The sequence below is a fragment of the Triticum dicoccoides genome, chromosome 5B, assembly GCF_002162155.2.
Source record: "Triticum dicoccoides isolate Atlit2015 ecotype Zavitan chromosome 5B, WEW_v2.0, whole genome shotgun sequence".
NCBI classification, from domain to species: domain Eukaryota; kingdom Viridiplantae; phylum Streptophyta; class Magnoliopsida; order Poales; family Poaceae; genus Triticum; species Triticum dicoccoides.
In genome coordinates, this window is record NC_041389.1 from 453,122,809 (window position 1) to 453,145,267 (window position 22,459).

At 48.5% G+C, this 22,459-nt stretch overlaps 2 protein-coding genes, 1 non-coding gene and 1 pseudogene across 3 annotated transcripts; 3 read left to right on the forward strand and 1 right to left on the reverse strand.

The window, feature by feature from the left end:
• Positions 1-889: 889 nt before the first annotated feature.
• LOC119310604 (subtilisin-like protease SBT5.3) lies at positions 890-7,141 on the forward strand. Its single transcript, XM_037586291.1, has 11 exons — positions 890-1,297; positions 1,397-1,512; positions 1,605-1,702; positions 1,868-2,032; positions 3,029-3,146; positions 4,647-5,187; positions 5,278-5,375; positions 5,449-5,694; positions 5,862-5,976; positions 6,076-6,289; positions 6,383-7,141. The coding sequence occupies exons 1-11, from the start codon at positions 890-892 to the stop codon at positions 6,982-6,984; spliced, it is 2,721 nt and encodes a 906-aa protein (XP_037442188.1). The 3' UTR covers positions 6,985-7,141.
• Positions 5,741-5,814, forward strand: TRNAI-AAU. The gene has a single exon. It is a non-coding gene; the product is annotated as a tRNA-Ile (tRNA).
• A 3,271-nt stretch (positions 7,142-10,412) lies between the features above and the next one.
• Positions 10,413-12,535, forward strand: LOC119310605 (ras-related protein RABB1c-like). Its single transcript, XM_037586292.1, has 6 exons — positions 10,413-10,555; positions 11,049-11,188; positions 11,690-11,772; positions 11,869-12,079; positions 12,163-12,228; positions 12,331-12,535. Exons 1-6 carry the CDS (start codon positions 10,510-10,512, stop codon positions 12,418-12,420), a joined length of 636 nt encoding a protein of 211 aa, XP_037442189.1. The 5' UTR covers positions 10,413-10,509; the 3' UTR covers positions 12,421-12,535.
• Positions 12,536-16,168: 3,633 nt separating this feature from the next.
• On the reverse strand, positions 16,169-17,884 carry LOC119305729 (annotated as a pseudogene).
• Positions 17,885-22,459: the final 4,575 nt, after the last annotated feature.

The following is a 22,459-nucleotide window of genomic DNA, read 5'->3' on the forward strand; positions in this document are numbered from 1 at the left end:
TGCACATACGTAAAAAAAATCTCATGTCATATATCAATGTTATTAATTATTCTTTTGTTATTCCCTTATTTATTATGAGCCATCAATGAAATATTATTTCATTTCTTATTTGAACGAGATGTAGATTACAGAATTAATATCATTAATTAACCACATTAGTAGTATATCTTTACTTATCGATATGCAACAATTATGTATTTATTTCCTTATCGATTTGTATCCATTGGTGGAGAAGCAACCATCACGAAGACCAGCAACTCTCCTTAATAGTAAAAATAAAATAATTTGTTTCATTTATTTCCTTATTGATCACCACATAGGGGCATTATTTTCACCCTTATTTGTGCACGTCGAAAAATTGAAATTAACCCTATGCGGTGACAGACAGACACACCCTTAGTTTGGATCCGTACTAAATTTTCTCTGTTTTTTCACCATTTATGGTTGGCATGATCCCATTGTCAGAAACCAAGGTATAGAGATACACGAACGAACTACTCCCTTCATCCCACAATGCGTCTTTTAAACCACTAGTGTTAGAAACGCTCTAATATTATAGGACGGACGGAGTACTATTCTATGTTCCAATGATGGTTGGTTCCTACGGTGTCACCACATGATGTACGCTGGAACCGAAATGTGCTCTCTACTACGAAGAAAATGCCATTTTCCAAACAAACTATGAGGAAGCGCAACAACAAGCCATAGGTATTGCAGAGCATAAATACCAGCAGCATCCAATCCAATCCCCAATTGGTACTGCAACCCACAAAAATCTCTCCAAATGGATATGCAGTATTCAAGACTTGGTATCTATGTCACGGGCTGAGCACATCACTCACTCATCATCGCCATATCTTCAGTTAAAACCTCCCAAAAAGGCTTCCGTATGCCACAGCCGAGGGAGGGGGCTGCGGAAATGATAACTGAACCGAAAGGCACGCCGCTGCTCCTCGCCAAAAGGCTCTTTTGGCGCACACAAAAGCTCCCACACTTTCAGTTACAGAGAGAGAGGACAAAACACGCCCCCCATGCCGCTATAAAAAACCAACAGTGCCCAAGCACATTCCTTCCCAAGTACCCATTACCTCGCAGCGCCCCAAGAACCGACCCCGACCCCGAATCCATCCCAATCCCCTCTCGACAGCAATCATCCCGTAATCACACGGAAAAGGAGATGCGCGGCAGCATGCATTCCTCTGTGAAGAGCAGCCCCCGTGCTCCTCTCCTTGCTCCGGTGCTCCTGCTGGTCTGCGGCCTCTCGCTGCTGCAGCGCCCGGCCTCTGCTGAGATAAAGGCGAGTGGAGCGGGTGGTGGCTGCTAGCTCTTGGCCCTTCTCTTCTTGGTTCGTTTCTCCTTGCTGGTGAAAAATGGTTGCTGATTTCCTGCCCTGCAGTCGTATGTTGTGTACCTCGGATGCCACTCGCATGGCAGGGAGGGCGCGGCGCTGGCCTCCAACCAGGAACGCGCCAAGAACTCGCACTACCAGTTCTTGGGCTCCGTCCTGGGAAGGTAAGTCCAATCCAAGCGCCCTCCTGCTGATCACCGCAAACCAGATTAACATCTCGAGGCAATGCTTCTGAATTTGATTTGTATGCATGCAGCGAGGAGAAGGCGCAGGATGCCATCTTCTACTCCTACACCAGGTACATCAATGGCTTCGCCGCCACGCTGGAGGAGGAAGACGCAATGCAGATCTCAAGTAATCTCTTCAACTCTTCATCATCATCTTCTTCGTTTGTCTTCTTCTTGCACTGGATAATTTACATTTTCCTCTACACGACGCTTCGCATGTGGTCTTTGCTGGGTGTGGGATTCTGTTTCGATGGGTTCTTGGTATTAAGCCGTGTTTACGCTGCCCGTGCAGAGCACCCGAGCGTGATCTCTGTTTTCCCCAACAGAGGGCATAAGCTGCACACCACCCGCTCATGGGAGTTCCTCGGGATGGAGAAGGACGGCCGGGTGAGACCCAACTCCATCTGGGCCAAGGCAAGGTACGGCGACGGCGTCATCATCGGCAACCTAGACACGGGTACGCACTTATTACTCACCGATTACTCCTTGTATATGCATGATCTCCTCACCGGATCAGTCAGTGTTGATCATTTTGGACCCAAGAACTTGAAACTGCCACCGGTTCAGTCTACTAGGTCCATCCCTTTGAGCAGTGTAGAGTAGAGTAGATACTGTGCGTGGGTCAGACCAAAACAGCGGTCCAGTTTTCTGGCACGGCCCGACCCGTGTAGGTGTAGCGTATAGGCACTAGGCAGGCAGCCGGTGCCTGTGCTGTGCAGTGGGTGTGTGCGGTGCGGTGCACGCAGAGCGCGCAGGGGCAGCCGCTGCCTGCGACTGCAATGCGATCGGAATCTGACCCAGACGCACAGCGGTTTCGGCTTTTGGCCTCCCGTTTTCCTGGTGGATGGCAGGCTCGCCGCTGAGGATTTATCACGGCCCTCTGCGCGCGCTTGCCTTGAGTCGAGCGTCCCCGGAGCCGTCGGTGTTTATGAGCCGTTGGGACTTGGAACTACCATGGCCGCAGCTCAGCACGAAGCCGGCCGCTTCGGGACTCTCCTAGCAGCGCATGCAGGGGTCAGAAATGGTGCCGCTCGTATTTTTTACCTCCTTGGAAAAACAAATGTTTTCTCGTTTGTTTTTCAAGTGAAAATGGTGCTACGCTACGTGCTGGGATCGCGATGGCTGTGAGGGACAGTGCAGCGTTCAAAGCGTGCATCACAAGTCCACTCCTCCACGCCAGCAGCTGCTGCTTGGCCTGGCTTGTAGTTGTAGCACGCACGTAGACGTCGGTGGGGCGACAGCACAGCACAGGCCCGGCGTCGTCGACACTACAGGGAATCCCGGACGCCGAGTCAAATCCCTCCTCATCCCCGGCCCCGGGCTCCGGCGACTACTCTACTCCTACTACTACTACTATACCACGCAGCGCGGGGCCACCGCCCGGCATGCACGCAAGCATGCATGTGACTGAAACTAACTTATGTTTGCACCGGTGGCCGGTTCGTTCATGCAGGGGTGTGGCCGGAGGCCGGCAGCTTCAGCGACGACGGCATGGGCCCGGTGCCGGCGCGGTGGCGGGGCGTCTGCCACGACCAGTCCTCCGACGACGACGCCCAGGTCCGTTGCAACAGGTCCGTCCGTGCATTTCCCTCCTCCTCCATCTGTTTCTCCTTTGCTTGCACTGTAGTATACTTACTCGTATGCACGGGCTCACGGCCCTCCGCCGCTCGATGCGTCGCCTGGGGCGCCGCGCATGCCGACGTGCGGTTCAAGCTCTGTACTGCGTGCGTTATCCCGACGTGGTTTGGTTTTTGTCCGGCGTTGGTTGGTTCGTGTTGTTTAGTGTTTCGCCAACGTGGCTTGACTTGACCACTGTCGTTGTGCAATGTACAGAGCTTTGTAGGGCGTAAACTAACTATTACCCCCACCTACTAGCTCTTTTCTTTAGTGACAAGAGGCCGACTGCGGTTCGAGAGAGACATGCCTGACCAAACTAGGATTTGTCCCATCAGTTCAGGCAAGTGCTCGTGGTTATTTTAGGAGAGTGATCTCGACATGCCCTTGGACTTTGAGCCATTCCTATACACACACTTGTGCCTCTGCTCTGATTCTGAATAATGTGCTTAAACTGCAGTATTAGACTACAAACGGACAATGCATCAGCGCTACTGGCGTTGCCAGTGTGCCACCGTGCTGGGTTAAAATGTTATAATGAACGAGGTGCGAAATGGAAAATAAAACCTGGACCAAGAAACTTTTAGCACTGTAGCGCACTAGCACAGATGCATGCTTGCCTCTGTGCAACTGTGCCTCCTGCCATCCTTTTCGCTGAGCACCTCCCTCTAGCCTCTACCAGTCGTCCACGCTGCGAATCATGTGAGCGAGCGAGCGAGAGCGTAGGCAGGCAGAGCTCGCATCCTCAGTCATCGTCAACAGATCGACGGCACCTTTCCGCTGTTGCCTGCCAGTGTGGTGGCGCCACAGATTGCAGCCATGATTCAGCTTCAAAATTAGAGCCCGGCCTACCAGAAAGATTTCCGTCTCCCTGCCGTGCGCTTTCCCATGATTACATGTTGCCCCCAGTCGCCCCGGGCATCGTGCTTGTGAGCTTGTCCCTACGTATCCCTCCCCTGTTTGCATCCAGCTCCATCGGCCTGCTTCAGGTACCGTACCGATCCACGAGCAACTGAGCAAGCCGCTAGGCACCACGCAGTTCGCTCAGATCTCAGAAAAGCTCCAAAAGGGCGCCCTGGTCCATGCACGGCACAGCCCTAGCCTCGCTCTCGCCTCTTTCTGTGCCAGGGTCCATGGCTCCTGCGCCCTCATGTGCCGCGGCTACGGCTACGGCCAGGCCGCTCGCTCGACAACCTATAATGCAGCGTGCCTGATGAAACGCAGTCGTGGGTGGAAACATGCCAAGAGTGCATCCTGTCTGCATGCACGCAAGGACCATCGTTATCACACCGAGGAAAATTCCTCCTTCAAATCATACGTTGCTTATTGCTCCTCCAAGCAAGATTCTCCTGGAATTGTTACACCATCATTAGCTGGACTTTTCAAGTGCTCATTACGGTGTTTCGTGCACGAAGTTGATGTGAACTGTGATTGTGATGAGCGCGCGCCGCATGCAGGAAGCTGATCGGCGCGCAGTACTTCAACAAGGGTTACGCGGCGACGGTGGGGCGGGCGGGCGCGGGCGCGAGCCCGGCCAGCACGCGGGACAGCGACGGCCACGGCACGCACACGCTGTCCACCGCCGCGGGCCGGTTCGTGCCGGGCGCCAACCTGTTCGGGTACGGCAACGGCACGGCCAAGGGCGGCGCCCCCGGCGCGCGCGTCGCCGCGTACAAGGTGTGCTGGCGCCCCTTCAACGGCAGCGAGTGCTTCGACGCCGACATCATCGCCGCCTTCGACGCGGCCATCCACGACGGGGTGGACGTCCTCTCCGTCTCCCTCGGCGGCGCGCCAACGGAGTACTTCAGGGACGGCGTCGCCATCGGGTCGTTCCACGCCGTCAGGAACGGCGTCACCGTGGTCTCCTCCGCCGGCAACTCCGGGCCCGGGGCTGGCACGGTGTCCAACACCGCGCCGTGGCTCGTCACCGTCGGTGCCAGCACCATGGACCGCGAGTTCCCGGCCTATTTGGTTCTCGGTAACAAGAAGCAGATCAAAGTATGTTGCGTCTGCCCAAATTATCTTCAGTCGCTTCTGCTTATGTGACCATCTCTCCCGTGGTAAGGTAACAATTTATGTTTTGCTCAGGGACAAAGCCTGTCGCCGGTGCCCCTGCCTGCCAACAAGCATTACCGGCTGATCAGTTCTGTAGAAGCCAAGGCAGAAGATGCAACAGTGGTCCAAGCGTAAGAAAATTTGCTAAACACTTGCAATGTGTTTGTCAGACCTGAAACTGTAACCATCTTATTATCATTGCAGGCAACTGTGCATGGAGGGGTCGCTGGACAAGAAGAAAGTGAGGGGGAAGATCGTGGTGTGCATGCGTGGGAAGAACGCGCGAGTGGAGAAAGGGGAGGAAGTTCATCGTGCCGGCGGGGTTGGGCTGGTGCTGGCGAACGACGAGGCCACCGGGAACGAGATGATCGCCGACGCGCACGTGCTCCCGGCCACGCACATCACCTACTCTGACGGAGTCGCGCTGCTCACCTACATGAATTCAACTAGGTAAGCCATTGGATATGTTGGTCAATTTTGGCATATGTACCAACAGGGCCTATTAGCTCAGCTGGTTAGAGCGTAGTGCTAATAACGCGAAGGTCACAGGTTCGAGACCTGTATGGGCCAATCTTTTTCTCGTAGTTTTTATTCCTGAACATCAAAATGTTGTGCAGGTCCGCGTCGGGCTACATCACCCTGCCAAACACCGCTCTGGAGACGAAGCCGGCGCCGTTCATGGCCGCCTTCTCCTCTCAGGGCCCAAACACGGTCACTCCTCAGATCCTCAAGGTCCCTCTCTTCTGTCATAGACTCGGCCATGCCGCCCTTAATCACAGTAACATCTCTACCACCATGCTAAGCATCTTAGTGTACGTCCGTGTGTTGCAGCCCGACATCACCGCGCCGGGGGTGAGCATCCTAGCGGCGTTCACCGGCCTGGCCGGCCCGACCGGCCTCACCTTCGACAGCCGCCGCGTCCTCTTCAACTCCGAGTCCGGCACCTCCATGTCCTGCCCGCACGTCGCCGGCATTGCCGGCCTCCTCAAGGCCCTCCACCCGGACTGGAGACCCGCCGCGATCAAGTCCGCCATCATGACCACAGGTAAATTATAGGCAACAAAATTAACGTGACATTTCAGATCAATCTCCTCGTGCGGTCGCTGACAAAAAGAGTTGTCGTTTTGATCTTGTGCAGCCAGGGTGCAGGACAACACGCGGAAGCCGATGAGCAACTCGTCGTTCCTGCGCGCCACGCCCTTCGCCTACGGCGCCGGCCACGTGCAGCCCAACCGCGCCGCCGACCCGGGCCTCGTCTACGACACGAACGCCGCGGACTACCTCCACTTCCTCTGCGCGCTGGGCTACAACTCCACCGTCATCGACACGTTCATGGACGGCCCGCACGCCTGCCCGACGAGGCCGCGGAAGCCGGAGGACCTCAACTACCCGTCCGTCACGGTGCCCCACCTGTCCGCCTCCGGCGAGCCGCACACCGTCACGAGGCGGGTGCGGAACGTGGGCCCCGCGCCGGCGGCGTACGACGTGCGGGTCCACGAGCCGCGCGGCGTGTCCGTGTCCGTGCGGCCCAGCCGGCTGGATTTCGCCGCGGCGGGGGAGGAGGAGGAGTTCGCCGTGACGTTCAGGGCCAGGGCAGGGCATTTCTTGCCGGGGGAGTATGTGTTCGGGCAGATGGTGTGGTCGGACGGCGTCGGGCGGCGCCGCCACCGCGTCAGGAGCCCCGTCGTCGTCAGGGTCGCTGCCCATAGGACGAGCAAAACCAGTGTCCCCGTCGCCTGACGAGCTTCGCTGTTTCGTTATCAGCAAACGATGCGCTAAACAAAAAAGTTCGGTCCGTCGACAACAAGTGTCCATATGTGCCAGTACAAACTGTTCTTTGAGCGGTTAATGAAGTTGGACTTGGATATACTCCTTGATAAAAAAGAAGTTCAACGTACTTTCTCTACTCAAACAAAATTAAGATTAGGCGTCATCTCTACTATCTCTACTCTTTTTTTTTACGGGTAGTAAAACTTTACTATTAATCAAGGAACGTCCAGATTACAGTCCAAATCCTATATACCTAACGAGTTGATCCCCACTATTCTATTTATCACAGGCATGAGAAAAAGTTTTTCATTATTTTGATCTCATGCACACCTTTCACCTCATCACACATGCCACCTCATCAAAAGTCCGCTCAAAATGTATGAAAAAAAGTTTCCCATTACATTATACCACTTATATTCAAAATATTTTTTGACTACACAATAATCAAATACAATATACAATATTTATTTTTTCTTTTGTTCATACTCCCTCCGTCCGTGAATAAGTGTACATCTACTTTTTGTCTAAATCAAAGTTTTAAAACTTTGACCAACTTTATAGAGAAACGTAGCAGCATTTATTGCACTAAATTAGTATCACTAGATTCGTTTTGAAATATAGTTTCATAATGTATCAATCTGATGTTATGTATGCTACTATTCTTTTCTATAATGTTGGTCAAAATTTTAAAACTTTGACTTAGAATAAAAGCTAGATGTACATTTATTGGCGGACGGAGGGAGTATATTATTAATTTAACGATAAAAGCTTCATAAAATCAAATCACTGAAATATATTGCAATCGATTCTTGCAACAACGCCCGAGGTATTCTTTAGTTATATAAATCAACTACTTCGGAGGCCAGAACCCAGCCCGACTACTGTTCTACCCTCGACTCTAGCAAACTTTGCGAACAAGTCACTAACTAATATTTGACTGCGAAACACAGGACAAACAAAGTGACCTCCATAGAACGAGCAAGGCAGCCCAGGACCTGGTTGAGAAAATAGGTGCAAAAAATCGTGTGCGCATGTAGTTTAGTGGCATGTATGATGGTTGATGGGGTTTGGCAGCCTAGCACATTTGCTAGCGGCGGCTTCCTGCATGCGTTTTTTTAGTTTTAAACAGTAGGGGAGGCTCAAGTAGAATCCTAAAAGAAGTTAATCCAGATAAGAAGGGATGGAAATACAAAAAATGACAACAAGACCAAAGAGGATCAAGACTTTCACCGAGAAAGAGATAGTAAAGTGATAAAGTCCCAAAGGTGATGCTCAATCCTGTATTTCCGCCACAAAAGATCAGTTGTGGTTCTCTCTTTCCAAGCTCAGAGAGATGCAGCTCCCACTCTGCTTACACCCTGCAGTCCCTGGGATCGACGACTGGCATGTATCAGGACCTGATCTAGGGTACTTGGGCTCTGGCGAAGCTCAAGCTATTTGCATGGCTCCTCCACTAGAACTGATTGTGGTGCAACGACCGTCTCCAGCGTAGGGGCTAGACTAACGACTACTTTTGCCAGCTCTGCCTCAGAAACCTTGAGAGCTCTGCGCACTTATTCTGCGAATGCACTTTCACGAAGACGATCTGGGCTGAGCTGTCTTCATGGCAGCACTGTCAGGGTTTTAATCATGCTTGCGAAATCAACGACAGCAGCTCTCTGGAGTAGGTGGCAACCATGGTCTCTGCGACACAGCCAACGTTCACAAAAGGAATAAAATCCTTGGTGATGCTTGCATTGTGGAAAATCTGGCAGCAACGCAACCACTGCGTTTTCAGGAGGAAGGAGGCAAGGGGTGGGGACGTGCTCGACGAAATCATAAGAGATCTTAGCCTGTGGCAACAGAGTGGAGTTAAATTTCTTCAGAGCCCCTTCGGGGATCCGCTGTGAGATTGTAGTCTCCGCTACGGTGCAGTGGGCATCCTTTTTCTTCTTTCTTTTCTTATCTCCTTCATCCCAGGATCACCACATTTGTCACTTTTACCATTGCTCCATGCTTAAATGAATGAAACACCAGCCAAGGCTGGCACTTTCAAAAAAAAAGGTCAGAGAGATGGAGTAATGTGCCCGGAGATAAAATTGTTGCGTTCCTTCGAGATATTCCAGGCAACAATACCAACTATTTCAAAAGTGCATCTGTCTGCTGCTTGGTCAAGGGATTTGTTGAAGGCCTCCTTTCATCCATTCCTGCTCCAATGCCACTCACAATGCCTGCAAGCCTAGCCCTTTGTTCCCTTTCTCGAATCAGCTCTTCCCTCCTATCCCCTGCTATCCCCTGCAGCGCCAATTGCATCCACTACATCATTACCATTGAGGAAATGATTGTCAACAAGATACACCACGTACTCCAGCTCCCAATGCCAGAACCCACACACATTCTATCAGCCAAATAGACCAGAAAAGAGGAAAATTTTAAGCACACCATCGGCTCAAATCCAACAAAAAATACTCATCCCTTGCAGAACTGAAAGAAGAAGGGTGGTGGGCAACTTACATTGTCGCACTCGTAGAACACCCAACCCTCATGCTTCTCTGTGTTCGACAAGTAGAACTGCACCTGCGTGCGGCAGTGAGGGCATCAGATGAGAGGGAGCACCACAGCCCGGCTGCTGAGAGATGAACTCGCCGAGCTCACGGACATGGCAGCGGCGGTGGCAGGTGGAGAAGGGGAGGGAACCTGAGGACTGGTCAAGCGGGGCGGCAGACGAGCTCAATACGCGCTACTGTGACCGTATAATCACATCTTGTCGTATATAGTGAGCGTATTGCATGTACTCCCTCCGGTCCTTTTTACTCTGCATATTAGGTTTGTCTGAAGTCAATCACATCCAACTTTGACCAAGTTTATATAAAAAATTATTGACATTTACATAACAACACCAACATCATTAGATTCATCTTGGAATATATTTTCATATTATATTTATTAGATATTATAGATGCTAATAATTTCTAATATAAATTTGGTCAAACTTAGCTAAGTTTGACTTTCGGTAAATCCAATGTGCAAAGTAAAAAGGACCGGAGGGAGTATTTCTAAATACGGTGACCAAAGTGAGCACATGCCGCACAATTAGTGACTTCCAATGCATTTTACTCTTTCTTTTTTAAGGATGCATTTTACTCTTTTTAGTAGGTTGGAAACGAAGACCTAAACTGTGCGTACTGATCTTAGCCTGGCCCCTTTGCTTCCATGGTGGGCTATGTTTCCCTTTTCTCTTTCTAGGATTTGGGCCTTTGAACTACGATTGCTTACCGACTAGGAAATTCCGTACCTGAATCCGTCCCTAACGCATCTACACTGTTGGTTACCGACTAGGATACAACATGTCCACGGGCCTGTTCGCCTCATATCTCGCCGTACGTGCAGCCACCATCGATCCACCGCTCATCTAATAATCCCGTGACCTCGCCTCTCACGCGAACTTGGCGAGTCTCTGGTTCGCCGTCAAATCTAAAGCGGGAAGGTGCGTGGACTCTCGGGGATTTGGGAGCCATGTCGTTCGCTTACAAGTTCAGGTACATCGTCGTCGGCGACACAGGTGCGTGCCTTCTTCTCGACCCCTCTCCTGCTGTCCCATCTGTTCTCTTGCGCCTCTTGTCCACTCCATCGTGTGCCCTGATTCTATCATCGGTTCGTTGCGTGATCTCGAGAATCCATGCCGGTTGTAAGTAGAAAGCTCCGCCTTCGTCACTCGAAATCGACCGGCCGGCGAGGGTGATCCTGTGATGCGATGCCTCGTGTGTAGAAGCTCCAAACCTTGTTCGTTTTTCTTCGATGGCTTGGACCAATCTTAGTTAGCCGCATGTATCAGTTTGCTCGGTGCAGCTATATGATGGCCGCAGTTTCGGCGCAACTGTAGGATTTTATCCTTTCAGTCGAAAAGCCTTGTATATACGATTGCGGTGACCTAGGACAAGCCAAGAAGGAAACCATATCATAGTGTTCTTGCATCCATTGAAAAGTGTTACTAGCATAAATCTCTTTGAAACCATGACCATATATATGACCATGTTACGAATTTGCTGTCCCAGGAGTTGGGAAGTCATGCCTCCTGCTGCAGTTCACCGACAAGCGGTTCCAGCCCGTGCACGACCTGACCATCGGCGTCGAATTTGGACAGCGGATGGTCACCATCGACAACAAGAAAATAAAGCTTCAGATCTGGGACACGGTATGTTAATTGTTCCGCTATGCTATGAGGGAATGGCTACAGTTCAGTCGACTGAGTTTTTGAGTTAGGGTCAGTCGATTCATGGACCGTTGGATTAAAATCGTGTGGCAGCTAGATCTTCTTTTTCCTCAGCTCCCCAACCGCCAACCGTGCCGCCGACCGAACCGCCGGCCACTGCCACCCGCGGCCGGCAGCGCTCCCGCGACCGCCTCACCGCCCGCCCTCCTCAGAACCGCCCCCCACCGCCGGTCTAGCCGCTGCTGCCGCCATCCCTCTAGCCCCGCCCGCGACTGAATTTTTCTCCGGCGAATCCCCACGCCACGGCCCCGCCACCGCACCCCACCACCGCCGGCGACCACCGTCCCCACCCTGAACCTTAAAGTGTAGCTAAATCGATACTATAAACCTTCAGACGAAACTAATTAATTAAATGCACCGTCTACTGTTTTCAACGTCATATCTTTATTATAAACCTCTACTGAAGTGAACTGCATGATGCAGGCAGGCCAGGAGGCTTTCAGGTCAATCACTAAATCCTACTACAGAAGTGCGGCCGCTGCTCTTCTTGTTTATGACATCACCAGGTACATTCAACAGCTTAAGCATTTTAAGATACCCTTGTTTTAGAATTTACTACTCGTAGATATGAATGTCGATTTTTTTCCTCTGATGGAGAACAGGAGGGAGACCTTCAACCATGTTGCGAGCTGGCTGGAAGAAATGAGGGAGCAGGCGGACGGCAACAACAACATCACCATCATGCTGGTCGGAAACAAGTCAGATTTAGGTCAGAGGCGAGCCGTCAGCACGGAAGAGGGCGAGCAGTTCGCCAAGGAGAACGGCCTCGCCTTCATGGAGACCTCGGCCAGAACCCGGCACAACGTGGAGGAGGTAACTCGAAGCACCGAATCGCATCGCAGCGGCGCGCAATTCGGCCATGGCCTTTCTCTGACATGACCTATATATGCACGCAGGCATTCCTTCAAAGCTCGTCCAATGTGTACGAGAAGATCCAGGAAGGCGCCATCGATCTCTCCAAGGTGGGTGTGTCTGCATAGTGTTTTGCTAGCAGCTGCTTATCGGGTTAATTTTTTTAAAACAAGATTATCGGGTTAATTTGTCCACTGTTGTTTCTCTTGCAGTGTAGTGGTGTCACGCCCGGAGTTGATGAATTATGCAACCTTGGCAGGGACACGCTGCCGTTTGGAGCCTACGGCTGCTGCAGCAGCTGAGCAAATCTGTAGTAACTCCGTGCTTTGAACCTCGAGCATATATATGTTAGGCAATCTGCAGCAGCTGACAGTTCAAAATGATGTACAACGTTTTACAGTATCTTGCTCGTCTTTGTTCTTCCAATGTTATATTTTCCTACTGTCTTTTTTTTAGTTTACTATTTTTTGTCTTGTATGAAGGAAAGAGAGAACAAAAACTCAGAAATTGCTTTTGGCTCCCGGCTCCTGGATATTTTTTTCTTTCAAAACTATGATATTTAAGTTTTAAAATTCTAGAAAATACGAGAGAGAGAGAGAGAGAATTTCTGAAAACACAAACACACACGCACGCACGCACATACATGTGGATGGATGTATACTACTTTTTTCAAAGTTTCATGATGAAACGCATTTTGGTTGAGGTACACAAGAAAGACAAATTAGGCATTTCTAGCACATAAAACTAGACAACACTGCACATGTGGCTGCGGGGACTTTTATAGTAAGCATTAATGAGGATTTGCCCAAATAAATGGTTACATGACATTTTTGAATTTCATATTATTATATCATGCACGTCAATCCGAAGGGGCATTTTATTTTTAACCGCCACTTACTTTGGACTTTAAGCCGATGCTAGTGATAAGTGACGTAAGCAATATTGTACAGATAATTTGTGCACATGAAGCCAATGAAGCATGTAGGTCGTGTGTGGCATTATTGTGCATGTTTAACATTTTTTTTTCAACCGGGCTCACACCCCTTTCCATTAATTTTGCAATCAACGGAAATACATCAGTCTGTTACTGTTTTTGGAGAGTATCGCAAAATGAGCATCGAGCCGAATAAGGCCAACTACCAAGCAAAGGAGACTGAAAGGGGAGAGCGAGTTGGCGCATCGCCAGGAAACCCACTGCATGATAGCCCTGTAACGGACTATCAGTCGTGGGGCGAAAACCTGGCGACACAATCAACCAAAGTTCGCTGCAGACTTAACCTGACTAGAGGCTAAACTTGAAAGGATATGACCACCAACACCAAAAAAAGCAATCCAGCGGGCATCAAACTCCAGTGGATATAGGCCAAGCTAAGATGAGACTAACATGATCTAACCAATCTGTATGCCATCTTCATCTCCCAGAAGAAGCCTACCACGCGCATAAGGCCTGTCCGCCAGTGCCGCTGCCACATGAGCCAGCCTCTTCACACCATCCTGGAATTTCCTCCTGTCATCCTCCTTAAGCAGCCCTGCCCAGTATAACATAAAAGAGCAAGCGGTGAAGACAGCCTCCAGCGGAAAACGAGCATTATACTTATCAAAAGTAGTTTTGTTGCGAAGGCACCAAATCCCCCAGCACACTGCAGCAATGATCATCATATAGAATTTTTTGCCTCCAGGAAGCAAATTGTACATCCAAGCCAGACTTTGCCAGATTGATCTGGGAGCACAGGAAGCCCCAACAGTCAACCCCAACACCCCCCAAACTGTGCGGGCGAGAGGGCAAGCGAAAAAAAGATGGTTAGCAGTTTCCACATTAGTACAAAAAGAGCACACATGATTTCCTGGCCAATTCCTCCGCCGCATGTTATCGCGCGTGAGAACAACATCTTGGAATAATTGCCATAGGAATATTTTTATTTTCAACGGGATTGCCGCTTTCCACACCCATTTATAATTAGGGCCAGATAGGTCTCTCTCCAGCCACTTATATACAGATTTAGTGGTGAATCTACCTCCACTATTCAGGGACCAGGAGATAGCATCAGGATTCTCATTCAGAGGCATCTTCTTAGCCTCACACACCATCCAATTCCATTGTTCCTCCAGCTCTCTAAAGAGCCTACGTCTGAAGGAAAGATTATAGTCATTGTCTACAAAGGAGGCAATAGTACAGTCTTGATCTTGACAGATGTCATACAAAACAGGGAAGCGTTCTCGCAGGATACCATTATCCACCCATGGGTCGTGCCAAACCCTTGCCAGGCCCCCCTTGTTAATGTTGACTTTTCTCCCGGCCATATAAACATCTTTGACCTTCATGATAGATTTCCAACAGGGAGAATCAGAGAAACGACTGCGAATGTTCGCGACCATTTTGTTTCTGAAATATCTTGCACGGACGATGCGCTGCCATAGCCCATCACTAGTTTCCAGCTTCCACCACCACTTCACAAGCATGCTGATATTTTGTTTGTGAAGGTCTTTTATACCCAAGCCACCAATATTTTTCGATCGGCAAATTCTAGCCCATTTAACCATATGATAAGCTCGCTTCTTATTCCTCCTCCTCCAAAAGAAACGTCTGTGATGTTTGTTCATCTTTTCTATAAAGGTTTTGTTAAAAAGAAACATCGACATCAAGTAAGATGGGATACCATCCAAACTGGAGTCAAGCAGGGTGAGCCTAGCACCAGAGGAGGCTGCATATGCTATCCATGCATCCAATTTCTTAACCATTTTAACATCCAGGGACTCCAACTCAATGTTCTAAAGAGCGGAATATGTAACTGGAACTCCCAAATATTTCATAGGTAAAGATCCCACACGACAGCCAAACAGATCAGCATATATACTGTCTGTGTCATTATCCCCTCCCACCACAAACACTTCGCTCTTATCATAGTTAATTTTTAAACCAGACATGAGTTCGAAAAGATACAACAACAGCTTGATGTTGACAGCTTTGTCAACATCATGTTCAAAGCACAGGACAGTATCGTCCGCGTACTGAAGGATGCCTACCCCTCCTTCTATCAGCCCAGAAGCTAGCCCCTTAATGAGATTATTTTTTTGGGCTGAAATGACCATCTTAGTCAGGCATTCTGCCGCAAGATTAAAAAGGAACGGAGAATGTGGGTCACCTTGTCTCACCCCCTTAGCGCTCTGGATATAGGGTCCTATCTCATCATTGATCTTAACACTAACCATGCCATTCCTAAGGATTTGAGACACCCACCCGCACCATTTTGAGTTAAAACCCCGTTTAACATGACAATCCAGTAGGAACTCCCAGTTGACTTTGTCATAAGCTTTCTCAAAGTCAATCTTAAATATTACTCCCACATCCTTTTTTATATGAGTATAGTGCAGTACCTCATGCAAGGATAGAATGCCATCCACAATGTGTCTTCCCTTAATGAAAGCATTCTGCTGGATGCTAAAGATTTTGTTAGCAACCTTCGCAGCTCTAAGATCCATAACTTTCGTGATCAATTTGTACGGGCACCTCAGCAAGCAAATAGGTCGATATTGCTGTATTCTGTTTGCCTCCGCAGATTTAGGGAGTAATGTGATAACCCCATAGTTCAAGCGTTGAACATCTAATTTTCCCTCATAGAACCACTCAAAGAGATTGAACAACTCCGGACTCACAACGTCCCAGCAATGTTGATAGAATTCTGCAGGAATATTGTCCGGTCCAGGAGTGCGATTAGGTTTCATCGCAAACAATGCTGTCTTGATTTTCTCAAGAGAGAAAGGGCGGGTCAGGTACTCATTATCCTCAGGCATGATGTTTTCATCCTGGGACCATAATGAAGCATCGATTTGGCAAATGTTGCCAGGGGCTGGTCCAAACAACTCTTTGTAGTAATTGGTAGCATGGGATAGCAGGTTTTTGGTCCCTTCTATAACCACAGAACCACACTCCAATGAAACCATGGAATTCCAATTGTGCATGTTTAACATGCTTTGTTGATGGTGGGTATTAACGAAACGCAGCAAAATATTGTCCAGGGGATTTAGTGCACACACTAAATGCGTATTGAAACAACCAGGAATTCAGTTCTTATGTTTATCTGTCACTAGCTGCTTCATTTGATGAGCTGGTACTGCAAATCTGGTGTCCAACTAGCAGAAACTTATAGCAGCACAATAGGCTTACATCCATAGGTAAATGGTTCTAGTTCTCATGGATCACGAATTCAGGCGTCCCATATCATGACGACTGCGATGACACCGACGCCAAGCACGACGGCCAGCCACCGGCCGAGGGGCGTGTCGGCGGCGACGGGCCTGGGGCTTGTACCCCTTGGCGAGGAGGTGGTTGATGGAGACGTAGACAAAGATGCCCGTGGCGAGGCCCATGGAGATGGCGTAGATCCAGTCGGCCACCCGGCCCTCCGTGGTGGCGTCGATGAGTATGCCGACGCCGACGCCGATGGGGCTGGAGACGGCGAAGGCGAAGGCGTAGCCGAAGCAAGAGAGGAGGGGGCGGTTGGGGAGCATCCGCAGCAGCGAGATGCCCATGGCAATCGCGGCCAAGATCTTGTGCAGGCTGATGGTCCACAGCGCCTTCCACGCGTCGGCTTTCGTCTCTGCAAGTAAATTCAACGGAATCTGAAATGCTAATTGCTTGAAGCGGATGCGCGAGGAAGTCGCGAGCATCTTTTGATTCAAGAAGTATCAATCTCTGTCTCTATCTTACCAGCAACTCCGACGGCGATGCCTTCGAAGACGGAGTGGAAGCAGAGCGCGGCGATGAGGAGTACGCCGTCGCCGAGGGTGCTCGCGCTGCGCAGCATGGATGCAGTCGACGGTCCGTGCGCGTCCTGTACGTGCACCACAACCAAGTCAATCCATATCTCCATCAATACTGTACGAAATACACAGAACTGTCTGCTAGTCCGAGTGGTTGTCAAATTAACACTTGGTTCGGAGGCTGCACTTACAGATGTTTGTGGTTCGATGCTGTTGCCGTTGGTGCTGCTCAGCTTGCCCTCCTCCAGCGCTCCTGGAAGTTTGTAAACAGGGGTGGATTCTGAACATTAAAACATGACTAATAATAAGATCGCAGGAGTAACAATAAGGCCGTGAAAATGCACATCGAAAGATTGCCATTCACGTAGCACGTAGCGCCCGCCCCAGAATAGAAAGGGAGCAAATTTGCATTTAGATTTAACCAAAACGTACGCGCACGGCGCAGCTGCCACCTTTACACCGCCGGCCAGCTGGTGTATGCGCAGATATAGCAGTTAGTTTCAGCGGAGAACGTGCGACCTGCTGATGCTGCTCACCTGCACTTGGGGCGGTCCGCCCGGGGCCGCGCGCGACGACGGAGGAGACGACGCACTCGGCGAGCATGGTGAGGACGTATCCGGCGCAGGCGAGCATGTTGGCGAACGGGTAGGCGCTGTGGGGGACGAGGTCCTCGAAGGTCTCGTCGGCGTCGCTGAGGAAGTGCATCATGGCGGTGCCGAGGATGACCCCGCCGGCGAACTGCGTGCCCAGCGCCAGGAACGCCTCATTCCACCGCATGAAGTAGGGGGACACTCCGCCGGCCAGGGTGCCCGCGAAGACCAGCGCCAGGCACCACAGCTTCACCGCCACCAGCCCCGGCGCCCGCAGATCCGGCTTCGCCTTCGCGCCGCCGTCCGCTTCGCCGTCGTGGTCGCCGCCGCCTCCATGGGCCCAGGTGGTTCTCGCGGACGCGCTGAGCCAAAGGACGAGAAGGAGGAGGTGGCGGGAGCTGGTGGCCGATGCCATGCCCATGCCCGTGCGTGCCGGTGCTGTGCTGGGCAGTGCGGAAGGTAGATAGGAGCCGAGGACGAGGAGGGGATTTATACGTGGGCGGGAAGCTTGCAAGGGGCTGATGTGTAGGCCAATGTGTTGCCGGAGTACAACTTTTTTCTCGGGGTAGTACTCTTTCTTAAATTGTTCTTGAGTAGTAAAATTTTAAACGGCCACCATGGTTCACTCGTCTTGGCCCCGTGTCGCCCCCCGCGGGCGGCCCGGGTGCTCGAACCCTAGCCGCCGTCCTCAACGCCCACCCTCCTCCCCTCCCCCCGTCGCCGCCGTCGGGCACCGTAGGGCAAAGCCCGCGCGGTGTCGGCGGCGGCGGGTGCTACCTCTTTTAGAACCGCGTTGGATTTCCCCGAAGAGGAAAGGATGATGCAGTAAAGTAGCGTAAGTATTTCTCTCAGTTTTTGAGAACCAAGATATCAATCCAGTAGGAGATCACGCACAAGTCCCTCGTACCTACACAAAACGATAGCAACTCGCACCAACGCTTAGGGGTTATCAATCCCTTCACGGTCACTTACGAGAGTGAGATCTGATAGAGATAATATTTTTTGTATTTTTGATAGATAGATGCAAAGTAAAAAGTAAAAGGCAAAGTAAAAAACAAAGCAAGTAAATAAAGTAATGGAGATTGATATGATAAGAATAGACCCGGGGGCCATAGGTTTCACTAGTGGCTTCTCTCAAGAGCATAAGTATTCTACGGTGGGTGAACAAATTACTGTTGAGCAATTGATAGAAAAGCGAATAATTATGAGATTATCTAGGTATGATCATGTATATAGGCATCACGTCCAAGACAAGTAGATCGAAACAATTCTGCATCTACTACTATTACTCCACTCATCAACCGCTATCCAGCATGCATCTAGAGTATTAGGTAAAACAGAGTAACGCTTTAAGCAAGATGACATGATGTAGAGGGATAAATTCATGCAATATGATAAAAAACCCATCTTGTTATCCTCGATGGCAACAATACAATACGTGCCTTGCAACTCTTTCTGTCACTGAGTAAGGACACCGCAAGATTGAACCCAAAGCTAAACACTTCTCCCATTGCAAGAACTACCAATCTATTTGGCCAAACCAAACGGATAATTCGAAGAGATTTATAAAGATAACTCAATCATACATAAAAGAATTCAGAGAAGAATCAAATATTGTTCATAGGTAAGCTGGATCATAAGCCCACAATTCATCGGCCTCAACAAACACACCGCAAAAAGAAGATTACATCGAATAGATCTCCACAAGAGAGGGGGAGAACATTGTATTGAGATCCAAAAAGAGAGAAGAAGCCATCTAGCTAATAACTATGGACCCGAAGGTCTGAAGTAAACTACTCACACTTCATCGGAGAGGCTATCGTGTTGATGTAGAAGCCCTCCGTGGTAGATGCCCTCTCTGGCGGAGCTCCGGAACAGGCCCCAAGATGGGATCTCGCGGATACAGAAGGTTGCGGCGGTGGAATTAGGATTTTGGCTCCGTATCTGATCTGATGGGGGTACGTAGGTATATATAGGAGGAAGGAGTACGTTGGTGGAGCAACATGGGCCCACGAGGCAGGGGGCGCGCCCAGGGGGGCCGCCCTCCACCCTCGTGACCGCCTCTGGGTCTTCTTGGAGTAGGGTCCAAGTCTCCTGGATCACGTTCGGTGAGAAAATCATGTTCCCGAAGGTTTTATTCCGTTTGGACTCCGTTTGATATTTTGTTTCTTCGAAATACTGAAATAGGCAAAAAACAGCAATTCTGGGCTGGGCCTCCGGTTAATAGGTTAGTCCCAAAAATAATATGAAAGTGGAAAATAAAGCCCAATATAGTCCAAAACAGTAGACAAAGTAGCATGGAGTAATCAAAAATTATAGATACATTGGAGACGTATCAAGCATCCCCAAGCTTAATTACTGCTCGTCCTCGAGTAGGTAAATGATAAAAAAGAATTTTTGATACGGAGTGATACTTTGGCATAATTTCAATGTAAATCTTCTTAATTGTGACATGAATATTGAGATCCAAAAGATTCAAGACAAAAGTTCATATTAACATAAAAGTAATAATACTTCAAGCATACTAATCAAAGCAATCATGTCTTCTCAAAATAGCATGGTTAAAGAAAGTTATCCCTACAAAATCATATAGTCTGGCTATGCTCTATCTTCATCACACAAAGTATTTAATCATGTACAACCCCGATGACGAGCCAAGAAATTGTTTCATACTTTAGTAATCTCAAAACCTTTTCAACTTTCATGCAATACATGAGCGTGAGCCATGGACATAGCACTATAGGTGGAATAGAATGGTGGTTGTGGAGAAGACAAAAAAGGAGAAGATAGTCTCACATCAACTAGGCGTATCAACGGGCTATGGAGATGTTCATCAATAGATATCAATGTGAGTGAGTAGGGATTGCCATGCAACGGATGCACTAGAGCTATAAGTATATGAAAGCTCAACAAAAGAAACTAAGTAGGTGTACATCCAACTTGCTTGCTCAAGAAGACCTAGGGTACTTTTGAGGAAGCCCATCATTGGAATATACAAGCCAAGTTCTATAATGAAAAATTCCCACTAGTATATGAAAGTGATAACATATGAGACTCTCTATCATGAAGATCATGGTGCTTATTTTGAAGCACAAGTGTGGAAAAAGGATAGTAGCATTGTCCCTTCTCTTTTTTCTCTCATTTTTTTCTTTTCTTTTTTTCTTTTGGTGGGCTTCTTTGGCCTCTTTTTTTATTTTTTTATTTGGGCTTCTTTGGCCTCTTTTATTTTTCATAAAGTCCGGAGTCTCTTCCCGACTTATGGGAGAATCATAGTCTCCATCATTCTTACCTTACTGGGACAATGCTCTAATAGTGATGATCATCACACTCTTATTTTTCTTACAACTCAACAATTACAACTCGATACTTAGAACAAGATATGACTCTATATGAATGCCTCAGGCGGTGTACCGGGATATGCAATGAATCAAGAGAGACATGTATGAAAATTATGAAGATGGCCTTGCCACAAATACAATGTCAACTACATGTTCATGCAAAGAGCAATATGACAAAAGTAATGTGTGTCATATGAATGGAACGGTGGAGAGTTGCATGGCAATATATCTCAGATGGCTATGGAAATGCCATAATAGGTAGGTATGGTGGCTGTTTTGAGGAAGGTATATGGTGGGTGTATGATACCGGCGAAAAGTGCGCGGTATTAGAGAGGCTAGCAATGGCGGAAAGGTGAGAGTGCATATAATCCATGGACTCAACATTAATCAAAAGAACTCATGCACTTATTGCAAAAATTTAGAAGTCATCAAAAACCAAAGCATTAAACGCATACTCCTAGGGGGATCGATTGGTAGGAAAAGACCATCGCTCGTCCCCGACTGCCACTCATAAGGAAGACAATCAATAAATAAAATTGTGCTCCGACTTCATCACAAGCGGTTCACCATACGTGCATGCTACGCGAATCACAAACTTCAACACAGGCATTCTTTAAATTCATAATTACCCCTACTAGCATTGCTTTAATATTATCACCTCCATATCTCAAAACAATTATCAAGCATCAAACTTATCTTAGTATTCAACGCACTCAAAAGAAAGTTTCACAAATCTTGAATACCAAGTATATTAACTTTAAGCAAATTACCATGCTATTAACAACTCTCAAAATAATCTAAGTGAAGCATGAGAGATCAATAGTTTCTTTAAAACAAATCCACCACCGTGCTCTTAAAGATCTAAGTGAAGCACTAGAGCAAAAATTATTACGCTCAAAAGATATAAGTGAAGCACTATCAGCAAAACTATCAAGCTCAAAAGATATAAGTGAAGCACAAAGAGTATTCTAGCAAATTCCAAATCATGTATGGCTCTCTCAAAAGGTGTGTACAGGAAGGATGATTGTGGCAAACAAACAAGCAAAGACACAAATAATAAAGACGCTCCAAGCAAAACACATATCATGTAGTGAATAAAAATATATCTCCAAGTAAATTACCGATGGAAGTAGACGCAAGAGGGGATGCCTTCCGGGGCATCCACAAGCTTTGACTTTTTGGTGTCCTTGGATTATCTTGGGGGTGCCATGGGCATCCCCAAGCTTAGGCTCTTGCCACTCTTTGTTCCATAATCCATCAAAAGAATTCGTCCAAAACTTGAAAACTTCACAATACAAAACTCAATAGAAATCTCGTGAGCTCCATTAGTGAAAGAAAACAAAAGACTACTTCAAGGTACTGGAATCTTTATTTATATTGGTGTTAAACCTACTGTATTCCAACTTCCTTATGGTTTATAAACTAATTTATTAGCCATAGATGCATTGAAATAAGCAAACAACAAACGAAAAGCAAAATCTGTCAAAAACAGAACAGTCTGTAGCAATCTGTAACTAACGCAAACTTCTGGACCTCTAAAAATTCTACTAAAATAGGACATACTGGAAAATTTGTTTATTGATCAGCAGCAAAAAGAATCAATGCAAAAGCACGTTCCTGTGATTTATTGAATTTTTTTTGTGAGCGCAAAA